The 19,283-nt window shown below is 49.6% G+C and overlaps 1 protein-coding gene across 2 annotated transcripts in view; it reads right to left on the bottom strand.

Moving 5' to 3' along the window:
* si:ch73-173p19.1 (uncharacterized) overlaps positions 1-19,283 on the bottom strand; it is a 70,590-nt gene that overhangs the window by 34,475 nt on the left and 16,832 nt on the right. For both annotated transcript variants that reach the window (XM_060823935.1, XM_060823936.1), the window contains 5 exons: positions 16,451-16,569; positions 9,635-9,784; positions 3,716-4,256; positions 2,525-2,647; positions 378-474 (listed from right to left, as the gene is read on the bottom strand). In XM_060823935.1, the coding sequence (XP_060679918.1) occupies positions 378-474; positions 2,525-2,647; positions 3,716-4,256; positions 9,635-9,784; positions 16,451-16,569 (1,030 nt within the window). The remainder of the gene's footprint in view (positions 1-377; positions 475-2,524; positions 2,648-3,715; positions 4,257-9,634; positions 9,785-16,450; positions 16,570-19,283) is intronic.

Genomic DNA, 19,283 nt, shown 5'->3' with positions numbered 1-19,283 from the left:
AAACACTCCTAGGACTGGGACAGCACGGGGTTAGATACAGAGTAAAGTTCCCTCAACACTGTCCCCCATCAAACACTCCAGGATAGGGACAGCACGGGGTTAGATACAGAGTAAAGTTCCCTCAACACTGTCCCCCATCAAACACTCCAGGATAGGGACAGTACGGGGTTAGATACAGAGTAAAGTTCCCCTTTAGGCAATGGTAATGATCTGGTGCAGAATCTCTTCTCCAAATCACTTTGCCTTGCATGATGTCAGATTGTGTTTAAGGGGGTCTGCCCTGATGGATCTTGGGCTGTTTTTGCATCATTATTGGGACTGTCTAAATACAGCGTAAGTTGACTAATGGGAAAGCCCTGATTTTCCCTTGCACCCACCTGAGACGATTGCCCTGATTGGGCCACTGGTATCGAGGTTGAAATCCACTGCGAATTCGGTCTCCATTTTGGCGAAAGATGATTTCTGGGTCAAAGGCTAGGAACAAGATTAAAGAGAATTTTGGTTCTGGTCTCATTTGATCTTACTTTGACAAGACTCTTGACTCCATTTTCTAAACCAATCACAGACAAACTGGAGACCATGAAAATGTCACATCACAAGAAAAGCATGATGCAGGTTAAACTGAAATCCACCTCTCTCTCTCATTGTCTCCTCAAACTGGGTCCTTACCAGGATCCCGGGTTCTGAACCCACCAGGATCCCGAGGTCTGAACCCACCAGGATCCCGGGGTCTGAACCTACTTGAACATACTCCATCATTCAATAACATTCTGGATAATCTGATTATTCCCATCAAAACCCAGTTTCCTTTCGCCCTCTTACTGACCAACATTCTGTGCATCTCACAGCACCAGGGACCCGGGTTCAATTCCCACCTCGGGCGACTATCTGTGTGGTGTTTACACATTCTCCCTGCGTCTGTGTGGGTTTCCTCCCACAGTTCAAAGATTTCCAGATTAGGTGGACTGACCATGATAAATTGCTGCCCAAATTTTCAAAGAAATGCAGCTAATTAGTCAAAAACGATTTATCCTTCAGAAAACCATGTTGACAATAATAACAGGAAGTTAACTGGCCTGTCGTTTCCTGCCTCCCTCCTTTCTTCAGTAAGTTTTAGTCTTTTCATTTATGTTTTTTCAAATCCACTGAAAGCTTCCTGCATCAGGGAATTTTGGAATATTATAACCAATGGATGTCGTCTTTCTGCTGCCATTTCAAACTTAGCATCACGTCCACAGCTTATAGTGATAAGCTTTAATGTAACAAAACATCCTGCAGTTCTTTACAGGAATATTACAAAGCAAAACGCAACCCTGAGCCACACAAGGAGATGTTCGGGCAGATGCCAAACAGGGAGGTTTCAAGGAACATCCTAAATGGGGAGAGAGAAGCAGAGAGGTTTGAGAAAGAACTTCACAGTTTGTGGTCCGGGCATGGCTACTAACGGCGGGGTGATTAAAATCGGAGATGTTCACGAGGCCAGAGATGGGTGTGTCTTCTTTTTTGCTTTCATTTCTCTGAGGTGGGGCGGTGTGTACTGGGTAACTCTCGGGATTGGCAATCCAGACTGTGAGAGCTTAAATTCCGCTGTGTACTATTTGAGAATCTTAATTCAATTAAAAATAAACCTGGTAATTAAACACTGGGGTCAGGAACAGTAGGAATGAAGCTGTCTGATTGTAACACAAATCCATCGAATTCACTAACAGGCTTTCAGGGAAGGAACTTGCTGACTCTGTAGCTGACAGCAGGCTCACACCGACCTGGCTGACTATGAAAAGCCCCCTCGAATGACCGAGCAAAACCCATTGCTGCATCAACCCACCTGACTGAAGAAGGTTTACCACTGCTTCCTCAGGCCACCTTCTATTGCCCTTCCACAGGATATGGGCCTTACTATCATTTGGAGTGGATTGCTCGACCAAATCATTGGCAGAAACCTTCAACCCATTAAAAGGAAACCTGGGTCTGCCCCCGAAGTGCTAGGCTACAGTGTACTGAGTACAGCTGGCAAGTGGGGCCAGAAAGGAGGGCTAGTCTATTCAGATAGACTGAAGGGCCTTTATTTGTGCTGAACATTTTCATGGGGATATTCCTTTCCCTAAAGAACATGAATACATCAACTGGGGTTTTACAACGATCACCTGAGCTTTATATTCCACATTTATTACTTAAATTCAAAATCCAGTAGTTGCCATAGTGAAACTGGAATGCAGAACCACCAAGCACTCGGCTGAGCCTCTGGATTGCTACACCACCACATACTCAGGAACGGTCTGCAGGAAAGGTCCCAACAATTAACAGTTGGCGTGTATGAGACCCAGAATCAAACATTCCACTTTCTTGTCCCTCCCACTTTAGTTCAATCTGTAACGGTCTATGTTTCTGACTCTCTGCCATCAGTAGGTGCTGACACACAATCTCATTCGATTGTCTCTGCCTCCTACTTGTCCACTCTGCAAATCTGCTCAGCTAACTGGAAGCCGTTAGTCATTAATGTCCCATGTAAAGCTGGTTGACTGACCAGGAGGAATGAGCTGATCCTCTGAGATGACGTTGTCCGCTTGTTGGACATTCTGATCAGCCTTCCCATCATCGACATTCGGGAATTCTCTCTGGTCACCTGCAGCCAGTTTCCATCCCCGACCTGTACAGAAACAAACACTGATCAGGGCACGGAGCCCAGCGTGTCACAGAGCGACAACACGGAATGGACTGTAATGCACCGTGGAATCAAATCCCTTCAGAATCATCTTCCTGAACTGTGGGAGACAGTGTAGACGCAGCTTGACTAACAGTTCAAAACAATCAAAGGAGCTTTACTCTGTAAGCCCATTTTTGACCTGTCCTTGGAGTGTTTGATGCTGTCAGTGTAGAAGGAGCTTCCCTTTCAGTTTAAAGTGTAGGTGGACTCTTACTCTCAATCAAACCCCGTGCTGTCCCTGTCCTGGGAGGGTTTGATGGGCATAGTGTAGAGGATGATTTCCTCTGTATCTAACCCCGTGCTGTCCCTGTCCTGAGAGGGTTTGATGGGGATAGTGTAGAGGATGATTTCCTCTGTATCTAACCCCGTGCTGTCCCTGTCCTGGGAGGGTGATGGGGACAGTGTAGAGGATGATTTCCTCTGTATCTAACCCTGTGCTGTCCCTGTCCTGGGAGGGTTTGATGGGGATAGTGTAGAGGATGATTTCCTCTGTATCTAACCCTGTGCTGTCCCTGTCCTGGGAGGGTGATGGGGACAGTGTAGAGGATGATTTCCTCTGTATCTAACCCCGTGCTGTCCCTGTCCTGGGAGGGTGATGGGGACAGTGTAGAGGATGATTTCCTCTGTATCTAACCCTGTGCTGTCCCTGTCCTGGGAGGGTTTGATGGGGATAGTGTAGAGGATGATTTCCTCTGTATCTAACCCTGTGCTGTCCCTGTCCTGGGAGGGTTTGATGGGGATAGTGTAGAGGATGATTTCCTCTATATCTAACCCTGTGCTGTCCCTGTCCTGGGAGGGTGATGGGGATAGTGTAGAGGATGATTTCCTCTGTATCTAACCCTGTGCTGTCCCTGTCCTGGGTAATTTCCTCTGTTTGTTCCTGGGCTCCTTGACTTTAATAATGTTCTGTGCAGAATTTGCTATTTATTTATTGCGGAGGGCAGGGCACTGACCCTCTTCCCTGAAACAGATCATGTATAAAAGCCATCATGGAAACCCAGAGCCCCTTACCCCAGGAATGTGCTGGTCTTGATGGACACTCTGCTGGTGCTGTTATCCCGGCGTTCCGGAGGTCGAGCTGCTGCTCCGGTCCTGGAGTGGGCTGTGGGTTCTCCAGCCTAGGGGTGTCCTGTGTTGTTGCGCACCCCAAGGCTTCTCCCCGGCCCCAGGAATGCGGGGCGGCTGTCCTGGACAGGCCACGCTGCTGGCTCTCTGGCAGAGTCGGGGCAGTCTGCTCACTGTGATTGGATGGTGGGATCCCTGCACTGGGAACACTGGCTGCTGTCAGTGTGTAGGAACCTGGTGGCAGGTTTGGCTGCAGTGTAGCTCTCTGCTGCTCATCCTGCACACACAGAGTGGCATTCGGGCTCAGTCCTAAAGCTCCCAGCGTACAGCCCAGGTCCTTGTCCGTGAAATGCCTCTTTGGGAAACCCTGTAGCAGAACAATATTCCGAAGGTCGGGGCATTCCTGTGTGACGTAGTCCTTCACACTCTGCAGTGTATCATCCTGTCGGAATCGTTCCCGGAACGTGCGTCCGGATGGAAGCCTGATCTGAAGGAAGGAATGGTAAAGTGAACATATGAATTACAGGACAAGGCCACTCAGCCCCTCAAGCCTGTTTTATCATTTAAAAAGATCATAGCTGACTGCATCAGTTCACAATCCCGCATCCCCACAATAAACTGAATCCAGAAACAATTCAGCTGAAACTGGAAGAGTAAGGAGGGTAATCACCAAAAAGTCAAACAGGAAAACCCTCTTTAAGCAAAGAGAATGAGGGAGCGATGCATTAAATGTAGTCTTTGACAAGATTCTGCACAGGACACTGATGGCGAAGGTAAGAGCCCACGGGATCCAAGGAAATGTGGTTGAGTGGCAGGAAGCAGTGGGTGATGGGAGCTGGGTGTTTCTGAGTGAAAGCCTGTGTCTTGTGGGGTTCCGCAGGGATTGGGCCCTTGCAATTTGTGATTTATGTAAATGATTTAAAGTTAAATGTGTGAGGGATGATCAGTACATTCGTGATGGTATGGTTATTGATGGGAAGGTAAATACTGAGGAGGATATAGATAGGCTGATCAGTGGCAAATGGAATTGAATCCAAATAAATTTGAGGTGATAATGCACTTGCGCAGGAACAAGGCAAAGGAATACATCATGAACAATCAGACTCTAAGAAGCACTGAGGATCAGAGAGACCTTGGTGTGCATGTGTTAAAGCGACAGGACAGGTAATAACAGGGTTAAGGCAGGATCTGGGATACTTACCTTTATTATCTGAGGCACAGAGTCGAAGAGCAGGAATTGTATGAAACACTGGTTAGGCCACAGCTAGAGTACTGTGTGTAGTTCAGGAATCCACATTATAGGAGGGATGCGATAGCACTGGAGAGGGTACAGAGGAGATTTACCTGAGCTAGAGAGTTTCAGATATGAAGAGAGATTGGACGGACCGGGGAGATTGAGGGGGAAATGTCTGCGATGTATAAAATGCAGGAAGGAACCTTCCCCTGGATGGTGGGATCAATGACTGAGACATAGTGAGTGGCAGGAGGTTTGGAGGCAGATGTGGAAAAGTGCTTTCCCCCAGAAGGTGGTGCGGATATCTGCCTGTAAGGGTGGGAGAGGCAGGAACCCTCATCACATTGAAGTGGTATACGAATGTGCACTTGTGACATGAAGGCATACACAGCTGTAGGCCAAATGCTAATGGGATTAGTTCGGGGAATGCTTTCTCACTGGCACAGACTTTTCTGTGCTGTAGACCTGTCTGAGTCTATGATTCTATGAACTACTCCCAGAAGGTTTTTGGTGCACGGACGCTCATTAGTCAGGACATTGCGTATAGAAATTGGAAAGTTATGTTGCAATTGTACAGGGCATTGGTGAGACCGCACTTGGAGTATTGTGCTCAGTTTTAGTCACCTTGCTATCGAAAGCATGTTATTAAATGGGAAAGAGTGCAGGACTCAAGGGACTGAGTTATCGGGAGAGGTTGGACAAGTTAGGTCCTTTTCTCTTTAGAGCATTTGAGACTGAGGGGGAGATCTTATAGAAATATATAATATCATGGAGAGGCATGGATAGGAGGTATGCACTAGGGTTGGGTTCTCAAGGACTAGAGGGCATCGGTTTGAGGTGAGAGGGGAACGAACAAAAGGGAACCTGAGGGACAACAGTTTTACACAGAGGGTGGGACACAAATGGAATCTGCTGCCAGTGGAAGTGGTTGAGGTGGGTACATTAACAACATTTAGCAATAGTTAAAAGGTATTTGGACAAATACTTGGGATAGGAAAAGATGAGAAGGATATAGGTCAAGTGCAAGGAAATGGGGTTTTTAGGTTAGATTAAATTCCCTACAGTGTGGAAACAGCCCCTTTAGCCCAACCAGTCCACACCAACCCTCCAAACAGTAACCCACCCAGACCCATTTCCCCCTGACTAATGCACCTAACACTATGGGTAATTTAGCATGGCCAATTCACCTGACCTGCACATCTTTGGACTGTGGGAGGAAACTGGAGCACCCGGAGGAAACCCACAGAGACATGGGGAGAATGTGCAAACTCCACACTGACAGTCACCCGAGGCTGGAATTGAACCTGGTATTGTGAGGCAGCAGTGCTAACCACTGAGCCACCATGCAGCCCTAACAGGTACAGCAAAGAGTGTGGACGGACATTTTGGTCGGCATAGAGTCGGGAGTTGGGCCTCCATTTTGAACAGAGCGGCGAGGGCTGCTGGGAAGTTTTTAAGTGGGTGAGATCTAAACCCGAGACCCTACCCTGTAGGGCCTTCCTCCCTCCCTCCCACCCACCTCCTCTAACCTGACTAAGAAACTGTTAACTCGGTAAGTTTTCAGGTTTCTCTTTTTTTTCTTCTCTTCCCTTTGTTTAGTTCTGTGCGGGCTTTCAGAGTGACGGGATATGGATGTTAGGGCAGTTACATGGTCCTCCTGCAGAATGTGGCAGGTGAGAGACACTTCACATCTCTCTGCTGACTACATCTGCAGGAAGTGCACCCAACTCCAGCTCCTCGAAAACCGAGTTAGGGAACTGGAGCTGGAGCTGGAGCTGAAGAACTTCGGATCATCCGGGAGGCTGAGGGGGGAATTGAGAGGATGTACAGGGAGGTGGTCACTCCCCAGACACAGGATAAGGACAGCTGGGTTACTGTCAGGGGGAGGAAAGGGAACCGACGGTCAGAGCAGGGATCCCCTGTGGCTGTTCCCCTCAGCAATAAGTGTATCGTTTTGGATACCGCTGGTGAGGATGGCCTACCGGGGGAAGTCATAGTTGTCAGGCAGTTACCGAGGGAAGATATTTAATTGAGGAAAAGGAAATTATGACGCTATCAGACAGGAGTTGGGAAGTACAGACTGGAAGCAATTGTTCCACAGAAAGGGCACAGCAGACATGTGGAGACTGTTTAAGGAGCAGTTGTTGCAAGTGATGCACAAATTTGTTCCTCTGAGACAGGTAAGAAGGGGTAAGATTAAGGAGTCTTGGATGGCGAGAACAGGGAGCTTCTCGTCAAAAGGAAGAAAGCAGCTTACGTAAGGTAGAGAAAGCAAGGATCTAGCACAGCTTTAGAGGATTACAGACTTGCTAGAAAGGAGCTCAGAATGGACTGAGGAGAGCCAGAAGGGGACATGTGAAAGGCTTGGCAGGAAGGATTAGGGAGAACCCAAAGGCATTTTACTCATACGTGAGGAATAAGAGAATGATCAGGAATCAGGGATAGCGGAGGGAACTTGTGTGTGGAGTCTGAGCAGATAGGGGAAGCCCTAAATGAGTTTTTTGCTTCGGTTTTCACCAAGGAAAGGGAACTTGTTGTAAATGAAAACGTAGAGGAGCTGGGATACAGTCTTTACCAGATCAAGATTGATGAAGTTGATGTGCTAGAAATTCTGGAAAGCATTAAGATTGATAAGTCCCCAGGGCCAGACCAGATTTATTCTAGGCTGCTCCGGGAAGTGAGAAAGGAGGTTGCTAAGCCATTGGTGAGGTTATTTGCCTCCTCACTCTCCACGGGAGTCGTACCGGAGGATTGGAGGGAGGCGAATGTTGTTCCTCTTTTCAAGAAGGGTAATAGGGAAATCCCTGGCAATTACAGACCCGTCAGTCTTACGTCTGTGGTCAGCAAGGATTTGGAAAGAATTCTGAGGGATAGGATTTATGACTATTTGGCAAAACATAATGTGATTAAAGGCAGTCAGCATGGCTTTGTGAGGGACAGGTCATGTCTCACAAATCTTATTGAGTTCTTTGAGGAGGTGACAAGACAGGTTGACGACAGTCAAGCAGTGGATGTGGTGTAAATGGATTTCAGCAAGGCATTTGATAGGGTTCCTCATGGTAGGCTCATTCTTAAAGTCAGGAAGTATGGGATACTGGGAGATTTGGCTATCTGGATTCAGAATTGGCTGGCTGACAGAAGGCAGAGAGTGGTTGTAGATGGGAAGTATTCTGCCTGGAGGTCAGTGGTGAGCGGGGTCCCACAGGGTTCTGTTCTTGGGCCTCTGCTCTTTGTAGTTTTTATAAATGACTTGGATGAGGAGGTTGAGGGGTGGGTTAGTAGGTTTGCAGATGACACTGAGGTTGGAGGCGTCATCAATAATATAAAGGGCTACTGCAGGCTGCAGCGTGACATAGACAGGATGCAGAGCTGGGCTGGGAAATGGCAGATGGAGTTCAACCTGGATAAATGCAAAGTGATGCATTTTGGAAGGTCAAACTCGAATGCTGAATATAGGATTAAAGACAGGATCCTTGGCAGTGTGGAGGAACAGAGGGATCTGGGTGTGCAAGTACATAGATCCCTCAAAGTTGCCATCCCAGTGGATAGGATTGTTAAGAAAGCGTGTGGTGTTTTGGCTTTCATTAACAGGGGGATCGAGTTTAAGAGCCGTGAGGTTTTGCTGCAGCTCTCCAAGTCCCTGGTGAGACCACACTTGGAATATTGTGTCCAGTTCTGGTCACCCTACTATAGGAAAGATACAGAGGCTTTGGAGAGGGTGCAAAGAAGGTTTACCAGGATGCTGCCTGGACTGGAGGGCTTGCCTTATGAAGAACAAGCTCGGAGTTATCTCTCTGGAGAGAAGGAGGAAGAGAGGAGACCTGATCGAGATATACAAGGTAATGAGAGGCATGGATAGAGTTAATAGCCAGAGACTTTTCCCCAGGACGGGATTGACTGGCACGAGGGGGTCACAGTTTTAAGTGTTGGGAGGAAGGTATAAAGGAGCCGTCAGAGGAAGGTTCTTTACACAGAGAGTTGTGAATGCATGTAATGTGTTGCCAGCTATGATGGTGGAAGCAGAGTCACTGGGGACATTTAAGTGACTGCGGGACATGCACATGGATAGCAGTGAGTTGAGGGGTGCACAGGTTAAGTTATTTTATTTTCGATTAGGAATAATCTTGGCAGAACATTGTTCTGTGCTTGCTTTTCTACGTTCTTTCGACCAGTTTGGGCTGAAGAGACTGTCTCTGGGCTGTAGGACTCTGTGATTAAGTTGAAGATGTCTCACCACTGCTTTCCTGGAGCAAAGAGGAATTGTTACTAAATGCCAGAGACAGCCATGTTCTGAGGTTGGAAGCGGTTTCTCCCAGTGTTTCTGGAGATCCTCTGACTGGGATGAAGAGGGATGGCCCCAATGTCTCCCAGAACCCCACCAAGTACATATAACCCCACAGTATGTAGGCAGCTTCCTTCCTCCCTCCCTCTCCACACCAGTCCGATCGTCTGAGAAAGCTCCATCATAGTGCAGTGCAGATGGACAGAGGGGACGGGTGTTTGAGAGGGGCATTGTTTAGATTATGGGAGGAATAACATCGGAGAGCTCAGAGGCACAAAGCATCCTGCATTTGACACAGTTCAGAAGGGAATCGCAGGTGGCAAATGGACGCAGACTGAGAAAAACTCACCATAAGAATGCAATGGTCTTCCACTGCAGTTTGAACTTTGCCCCCTAACCTCTGACCCTGTTGAGGGGGACTGGGCTTGCAAGTGGGAGCTGACTTTGCTTTCAGATTTTCACGATCATCAGCTATTCTCTTCAACGCCAACTCATGGTCCTGGAACAGCAAATCAAACAACACATCAGTTATAGCTCAGCCCCCTACCCCCCACATTGCTGATGAAGGGCTTATGCCCGAAACATTGACTCTCCTGCTCCTCGGATGCTGCCTGACCTGCTGTGCTTTTCCAGCACCACTCTCTCAACTTTGATCTCCAGCATCTGCAGTGCTCACTTTCACCTCTTCACTCTGAGACTATACCCTCCGGTCCTGGACTCTCCCATTGATCCTGGCAAGCCCCTCAGGAATTCGATATGTTACAATGGGATCACCTCATTCTTCTAAACAACCAATTTGGTCTTTGCTCAAAAGACAATTGCTGAAAAGCATAATAAATAAAGAATAGATATCACCCACAAAAAAAACACAAAAGAACTGCGGATGCTGAAAATCAGAACCAAAATTGCTGGAAAGGTAGAGGAGAAATCAAAATTGCTTGAAAAACTCAGCAGATCTAGCAGCATCTGTGGAGAGAAAGCAGAGCTGACATTTCAGGTCCAGTAACCTTCCTTCAGAACTACATATTAGAACAAATATAAAGCATTTGGATTTTCAAAAGGTTCTCAATAAGGTATCCTGAATAGGGTTACTTAATAAGATAAGAACCCATGGTGCTAGAAACAATCGTTAACATGGATAGAGAGCTGGCTAACTAATAGAAGACAGAGAGCTGGAATAAAGGAGCAGTTTCAGGGTGGTAACAGGTAAGTAGTGGTGTACCACAGAGGGCAGTGCTAGGCCCAGAATTATTTACCTTATATAATTAACAATAGACTATTGTAAACTTTGTGGACAACACAGAAATAGGTGGGAGGGCAAATGGTGAGGATGGCACAAGGACATTGCAGAGGGATACAGACAGGTTAAGTAAGTCAGCAAAACCTTCACAGACAGAATGTAATGAGAGTCAATGTGAGGTTAGACACTTTAGCAGCAAGAAGGGAGGAGTCAACTGTTACTTAAATGGAGAAAGAGTGCAGAAAGCTACAGGGCAGAGGAATTTAGGAGTCCTTGTACATCAATCACAAAAAGCTGGCGTGCATGTTCAGCAGATAATAGAGAAGGCAGTGTTAGCCTTTAGGTCAAATGGAAAGGAATGAATATAAAAGTAGGGAGGTCGCGCTAGAACAATACAAGGCACTAATCAGGCCTCAGCTGGGATAGTGTGAACTGTTTTGGGTTCCTTATCCAAGGAAACATAGATTGGAATTGAAGGCAGTCCAGAGAATGTTCAATACACTGATCCCAGGTATGGAAGGACTGCCTGATGAGGAGAGGGGAGGAATGAGAGACAACCTGATCGATACACTTAACAGGAGGGTCCTGGGGAGTTTTGCCAAACAAAGAGAGTTCGGGGTGCAGGTGCATGGTTCCTTGAAAGAGGAATCGCAGGTAGACAGGGTGGTGAAGGTGGTGTTTGTTACACTTACTTTCATTGGTCAGAACATTGAGTATAGGAGTTGGGATGGCATGTTGCGGCTGTGCTAGTTGGTGATGCCACTTTTCGAGTACTACATACAATTCTGGTTGCCCTGCTTTAGGAAGGATGTTGTTAAACTTGAGAAGGTGCAGAAAAGACTTACAAGGATATTGCCAGGGTTGGAGGGTGAGAGCTAGAGGGAGGAGCTGAATAGGCTGGGGCTTGCTTCACTGGAACGTTGGAGGTTGAGGGATGGCCTTATAGAGGTTTATAAAATCATGAGGGGCATGGATAGGGTGAATAGCCAAGGTCTTTTCCCTAGAGTAGAGGAGTCCAGAACTAGAAAGCCTAAGTTTAAGGTGAGAGGGGAAAGATTTAAAAAGGGGTAAATGGTTTTACACAGAAGGTGATGCGCGTATGGACTAAGCTGCCAGAGCAAGTGGGGGCGGCTGGTACAATTCCAACATTTAGAAGGCACCTGGATGGGTATATGGGTAGGAAGGGTTTGGAGGGATATGGGCCGGGTGCTGGTAAATGGGGCAAGGACAGACTGGGATGCCTAGTCGGTGTGGGTGAGATGGACGGAAGGCCCTGCTTCTTGCTGTAAGACATGTGGAAACATTCATCTCCTGCTGAGGGCAAGTCCAGGAGCAGTGTGGGTCATTGCGGAGCAGAGGGCTGCCCATTTAGGACTGGGATAAGGAGGACTTCCTTCTCTCTCTGAAGCTGTGGACTGAGGCTGGCCATTAAGAGTGTTCAAGGCAGGAATAGACAGATCTTTAATCGTGAAGGAAATCAAGACTTGGAGGGGAAAGGCAGGAAAGTAGAATTGCAGATTACTGGATTAGGCACGATCTTATTGAGTGGCGGAGCAGACTCGATGGGCTGAATGGCCTACTTCTGCTTTTATGGTCTTTGTGTCAGCTAGAGGTGAGAATGATTTCAAATGAAAATTGAAAGAAATCAACTGCAAGCTGACGGGGATAGAACAGGGGAAGGAGACTGATTGGACTGCTTGAGAGAGACAGTAGCCACTCCAATGGCTGAACAGCCTCCCTCGGTGCTGCAGCTACTCTGTCACAGAGACTGGTGAATGCTGAGCTGTAGCTTTTCTCCAGATGCAAACAAGACCATCATGCAGCTGTTTTACCTAGGCCCCGACAACATCACCTGCTCAGTGATGCGGACTCGCACTGGTTACCTTTACAGGCCGGCATTCTGACTCAAAAAGGCCTGCTTTGCATCTGATCAGACTGCAGGGACCTCACACCTGAGTCACATCCTCCTGTCCATTCCAGCAGGAGTCTGCGTGGTGATCAGAGACTTCGAGCAACAGGGTGGAATCGCCAGAGCTTTTGTGATGACAGAGGCACAAGGCTAACAGTAGTAATGCTACAGTGTCCTGGAAAGAGAGGATTACCACCTGGGAGCGGGGTTGGTAGGTGGGCCAGTCAGGAATCTTGTGGCTCGCCTCTTTGCTTTAACTCAGGATGCCATCCCCCGACTCCCCGGCACCCAATTGAGGCAGTGACCTGCTGGCTCTCGGTGTTTTAATTCAAGCCAATTCTGAACGAGACACTTAGCTAGTGGTGTGCTGAGCCTTGTACAGGGGTTTCACATGGACAGTTCTTCACACTGGAGACCAACCCCAGCTCCCGTCCCTCCATTTGTATATGTCTCCAATAACATTCATTCATCATGCTCACACACGGGAGGGTCACATGAATGAAGACATCAGGAACTGTACCACTTTAACAGCCAACAATGTTATCAAATCCCGGAATAATTACAGGACAGGAATATCTATTCAGGGAACTCCAGCATCCGACAGATTGAGAAACAACTGCTGAGCATTGAGGGGGGAGGACAGGCAGAGGGACTCACTGCATCGTTATCACTGGGGGGGGTGAGGGGGGAGGAAAGGCAGAGGGACTCACTGCATCGTTATCACTGGGGGGGGTGAGGGGGGGAGGAAAGGCAGAGGGACTCACTGCATCGTTATCACTGGGGGGGGTGAGGGGGGAGGACAGGCAGAGGGACTCACTGCATCGTTATCACTGGGGGGGGTGAGGGGGGAGGACAGGCAGAGGGACTCACTGCATCGTTATCACTGGGGGGGGGAGGAAAGGCAGAGGGACTCACTGCATCGTTATCACTGAGGGGGGGTGGGGGGGGAGGAAAGGCAGAGGGACTCACTGTATCGTTATCACTGGGGGGGGTGAGGGGGGAGGAAAGGCAGAGGGACTCACTGCATCGTTATCACTGGGGGGGGTGAGGGGGGAGGACAGGCAGAGGGACTCACTGCATCGTTATCACTGGGGGGGGGAGGAAAGGCAGAGGGACTCACTGCATCGTTATCACTGAGGGGGGGTGGGGGGGGAGGAAAGGCAGAGGGACTCACTGCATCGTTATCACTGGGGGGGGTGGGGGGGGAGGAAAGGCAGAGGGACTCACTGTATCGTTATCACTGGGGGGGGTGAGGGGGGAGGAAAGGCAGAGGGACTCACTGCATCGTTATCACTGGGGGGGGTGGGGGGGGAGGAAAGGCAGAGGGACTCACTGCATCGTTATCACTGGGGGGGGTGGGGGGGGAGGAAAGGCAGAGGGACTCACTGCATCGTTATCACTGAGGGGGGGTGGGGGGGGAGGAAAGGCAGAGGGACTCACTGCATCGTTATCACTGAGGGGGGGGAAGGCAGAGGGACTCACTGCATCGTTATCACTGAGGGGGGTGGGGGGGGAGGAAAGGCAGAGGGACTCACTGCATCGTTATCACTGGGGGGGGTGGGGGGGGAGGAAAGGCAGAGGGACTCACTGCATCGTTATCACTGAGGGGGGGGAAGGCAGAGGGACTCACTGCATTGTTATCACTGGGGGGGGTGAGGGGGGAGGAAAGGCAGAGGGACTCACTGCATCGTTATCACTGAGGGGGGGAGGAAAGGCAGAGGGACTCACTGCATCGTTATCACTGAGGGGGGGTGGGGGGGGAGGAAAGGCAGAGGGACTCACTGCATCGTTATCACTGAGGGGGGTGGGGGGGGAGGAAAGGCAGAGGGACTCACTGCATCGTTATCACTGGGGGGGGGTGGGGGGGGAGGAAAGGCAGAGGGACTCACTGCATCGTTATCACTGAGGGGGGGGAAGGCAGAGGGACTCACTGCATCGTTATCACTGGGGGGGGTGAGGGGGGAGGAAAGGCAGAGGGACTCACTGCATGGTTATCACTGGGGGGGTGGGGGGGGAGGAAAGGCAGAGGGACTCACTGCATCGTTATCACTGAGGGGGGGGAAGGCAGAGGGACTCACTGCATCGTTATCACTGGGGGGGGTGAGGGGGGAGGAAAGGCAGAGGGACTCACTGCATCATTATCACTGAGGGGGGGGAAGGCAGAGGGACTCACTGCATTGTTATCACTGGGGGGGTGGGGGGGGAGGAAAGGCAGAGGGACTCACTGCATCGTTATCACTGGGGGGGGTGGGGGGGGGAAAGGCAGAGGGACTCACTGCATCGTTATCACTGGGGGGGGTGGGGGGGAGGAAAGGCAGAGGGACTCACTGCATCGTTATCACTGGGGGGGGTGGGGGGGGAGGAAAGGCAGAGGGACTCACTGCATCGTTATCACTGGGGGGGGTGGGGGGGGAGGAAAGGCAGAGGGACTCACTGCATCGTTATCACTGGGGGGGGTGGGGGGGAGGAAAGGCAGAGGGACTCACTGCATGGTTATCACTGGGGGGGGTGAGGGGGGAGGAAAGGCAGAGGGACTCACTGCATCGTTATCACTGGGGGGGGTGAGGGGGGAGGAAAGGCAGAGGGACTCACTGCATCGTTATCACTGGGGGGGGAGGAAAGGCAGAGGGACTCACTGTATCGTTATCACTGGGGGGGGTGGGGGGGGAGGAAAGGCAGAGGGACTCACTGTATCGTTATCACTGGGGGGGGTGAGGGGGGAGGAAAGGCAGAGGGACTCACTGCATGGTTATCACTGGGGGGGGTGAGGGGGGAGGAAAGGCAGAGGGACTCACTGCATCGTTATCACTGAGGGGGGTGGGGGGGGAGGAAAGGCAGAGGGACTCACTGTATCGTTATCACTGAGGGGGGGAGGAAAGGCAGAGGGACTCACTGCATCGTTATCACTGAGGGGGGGAGGAAAGGCAGAGGGACTCACTGCATCGTTATCACTGAGGGGGGGAGGAAAGGCAGAGGGACTCACTGCATCGTTATCACTGAGGGGGGGAGGAAAGGCAGAGGGACTCACTGCATCGTTATCACTGGGGGGGGAGGAAAGGCAGAGGGACTCACTGTATCGTTATCACTGGGGGGGGTGGGGGGGGAGGAAAGGCAGAGGGACTCACTGTATCGTTATCACTGGGGGGGGTGGGGGGGGAGGAAAGGCAGAGGGACTCACTGTATCGTTATCACTGAGGGGGGGAGGAAAGGCAGAGGGACTCACTGCATCGTTATCACTGGGGGGGGTGGGGGGGAGGAAAGGCAGAGGGACTCACTGCATCGTTATCACTGGGGGGGGTGGGGGGGGAGGAAAGGCAGAGGGACTCACTGCATCGTTATCACTGGGGGGGTGGGGGGGGAGGAAAGGCAGAGGGACTCACTGCATCGTTATCACTGGGGGGGGTGGGGGGGAGGAAAGGCAGAGGGACTCACTGCATGGTTATCACTGGGGGGGGTGAGTGGGGAGGAAAGGCAGAGGGACTCACTGCATCGTTATCACTGGGGGGGGTGAGGGGGGAGGAAAGGCAGAGGGACTCACTGTATCGTTATCACTGGGGGGGGAGGAAAGGCAGAGGGACTCACTGTATCGTTATCACTGGGGGGGGTGGGGGGGGAGGAAAGGCAGAGGGACTCACTGCATCGTTATCACTGGGGGGGGGGAGGAAAGGCAGAGGGACTCACTGCATCGTTATCACTGGGGGGGTGGGGGGGGAGGAAAGGCAGAGGGACTCACTGTATCGTTATCACTGGGGGGGGTGGGGGGGGAGGAAAGGCAGAGGGACTCACTGCATGGTTATCACTGGGGGGGGTGAGGGGGGAGGAAAGGCAGAGGGACTCACTGCATCGTTATCACTGGGGGGGGTGAGGGGGGAGGAAAGGCAGAGGGACTCACTGCATGGTTATCACTGGGGGGGGTGAGGGGGGAGGAAAGGCAGAGGGACTCACTGCATCGTTATCACTGGGGGGGGTGGGGGGGGAGGAAAGGCAGAGGGACTCACTGCATCGTTATCATTTACCTTCTGTTTCCGCCTCCTCTCAGCTTTGATTTGCTGAGCGAACTGTTCCCTCTGCTGCTCCTCAAACTCCTTCAGGTTGGGATTTCTCCTGGAGAGGGCTAACGCTGGGTAAGGTGCAGCTAAACAAAAGTTACAAACCAAAACAATCAGGTACTGTCAGAGATGGGAGGCCAGAAAGAAAGCTAGGTATAGACAGGTTATTATCATGCCTCACAAGGGAACACTCTGGAACTCAATCCCTGTTATTCCCAGAATCTCATCAAAGTTACAAACTTTAAAATTAGGACACAAACTTCATCAATGTATCTGACTTTTTAGACCCAGGTTGTTGAACAGTTTGCCCACTTAACAAGAATTATGTATTACAAGTTATTAGATACGGATAAACAGTATAAATCATTGCCATATAACACCACTAATTAAAATTCTAATACTATTATAAACTCTCACGCATACACACACACACAAAAAGAAATTGTGGGAAAAAGCATGGATAGAGGGGAAACTGGGAAAGGTCAGTTGTCGATGTTCACAAGAACTTGGTTGAGTTGGTTCTTGCTGATCAAAACGTTTTTTTTTGGCACTCCTTTTCCAACTGGTTCCTCTGGTTTACAAAAGGCACAGGGTTGCTGGTTCACTTAGTAAAGGTCACTGACTTATCAATTAAAGGTCACATCTTAGCGCAACTGCTGAACGAAAGATAAACCTTTTTTTTCAGGTTTAAAGTGACTTGCTGGAGAAAACAGAGAGACAACTCCTGAACAGTTGGCAATCTGATCACTTCACCATATCTTGCCCCTGGCCCCAAGTTACCTAAAAAATCAATCTCTCAATTGTTGCCAGGCAAGAGGCCTTTCATTAATAGCTGGTCACGAGTCCACATACCAACAAACTTCTTATTGCCAACCAAAGCTCTATCTGAAAACAGAATTCCTTGACTCTATTGTCTGCAATCCAAACTTCATGTTACCACTTATTCAGACAAGCTGTTTAAATGATGCTGGTCATCAGGGTCAGGTTACTTGTTTTTCAAAACATACAGCAATCCTTTAAACACTGGTTTTAAAACTGTTCCCTCTCATTGTGACGCACAATTTAAAAAAAAACACAAAAATAAAAAGTGATTAACATAGTGGTTCAGCATTTTCCTGCAGTTGGCCCACAGCCGTGTGTGTATTTGCACAGCTGGCAAAGTTGGACGAGGAGATTTAGCAGCAATTTATTTTTAATGAGTACTTCTTCAATGTTATGATGATTTTTGCCTTTACCTCTTTACAGGCAGCAAGCTGCTGTGTTATATCTGTTGCAGTGGGAGTATCTCCTACCTCTGAGGCAAAAGGACTGTGCTCATGTCTCACCTGATCCAGAGATGCATCAGAACATGTCTGAGCAAATGGATTAAAAATATCTATACAGAAGCCTGAGTTTGAACTACTGTGTGACTGTGTGCAGCGAGCGGATGTAATTCAGTACTAGAGGCTGTGTTCAGCAGATAGACAAGGAGGTTCCTGTGGTGGTTTGGACTGTGGGTTTTGTGAGGCTCAGTGCTAATGAGGAGAAGTCAGGCTGGACTGGGCCAGAGGGATATACAACTGCTTTAAACATGGAGATGTGATCTAGATCCCACACCAGACAATGTAGGGCAGTCGGAACTGTAAAAGGGTGCTAGCAATCATGAGTGTGTGACTAACACGACTGAACTCCAGGGATAGGTCTCAATTTGTAACCAGACTAGTTCAGCACACTAATGCAAAGCAGTAATTGGGCAGGGAGAGGGCATAACATCAACAAAAGGAAGTAAATAACAGTCACACAGGCCCAGTACCACATTATCTTCATGATGTGCAGTTCCGGCAGAGTGCTGGGTCAGCATGGCGCGATCTTAAAACCGCATTGATCCTGATCGGGAATACTCGCTCACCACATGGAGCCAGGTGAATGAGATTGGGCTCTTTGGGCTAGCGAGGTATTATTACAAACACTGAATAGTATTATAAATGCTCTGATACAGGGTAAACATTAGCTCTGCTTTCTCTCTGCAGACACTGCCAGAGTTTCTCCAGCAATTTCTGTTCTGTTTCATAATGAACACTGTATTTCAAAAGAGTGGTCAAGAACTCTGATATGGGAACATTGAGAGCTGATGTTATCTCACACGTTTTCTCAGGGAGAGTAATGTTGCAAAAGTGGCACTGGAGTGCTCACAGAGCTTAGTTCTCTACATCGATTCCAGTTCATAATGTGACCTTCTCCAACATCAGTAACACCACCTGAAGGTCTGGAACGGGTGAGCTCCATTAACACTTAAGACATTCAACCATCCACTCCCTTAGCACGTCATCCACCATCTTCAACATCCACCCCCTCCACCACTGACCCCCTCCACCACCGATGCTCAGCAGCAGCAGCAGTGTGTACCATCTACAAGATGCACTGCAGAAATTCACCAACGATCCTCAGTCAGCACCTTCCAAACCCACGGTCACTTTCACCTGGAAGGACAAGGGCAGCGCTCCTTGGGAACCCCACCCCCTGCAGGTTCCCCTCCAAACCACTCACCATCCTGACTTGGAAATATTAGATTAGATTAGATTAGATTTACAGTGTGGAAACAGGCCCTTCGGCCCAACAAGTCCACACCGACCCGCCGAAGCGCAACCCACCCATACCCCTACATTTTACCCCTTACCTAACACTACGGGCAATTTAGCATGGCCAATTCACCTGACCTGCACATCTTTGGACTGTGGGAGGAAACCGGAGCACCCGGAGGAAACCCACGCAGACACGGGGAGAACGTGCAAACTCCACACAGTCGCCTGAGTCGGGAATT

The sequence above is a fragment of the Hemiscyllium ocellatum genome, chromosome 4 (assembly GCF_020745735.1).
Source record: "Hemiscyllium ocellatum isolate sHemOce1 chromosome 4, sHemOce1.pat.X.cur, whole genome shotgun sequence".
Lineage (NCBI taxonomy): Eukaryota > Metazoa > Chordata > Chondrichthyes > Orectolobiformes > Hemiscylliidae > Hemiscyllium > Hemiscyllium ocellatum.
Note: the sequence above shows the minus strand (reverse complement) of the source record. Positions and strands in the feature narration are given on the sequence as shown.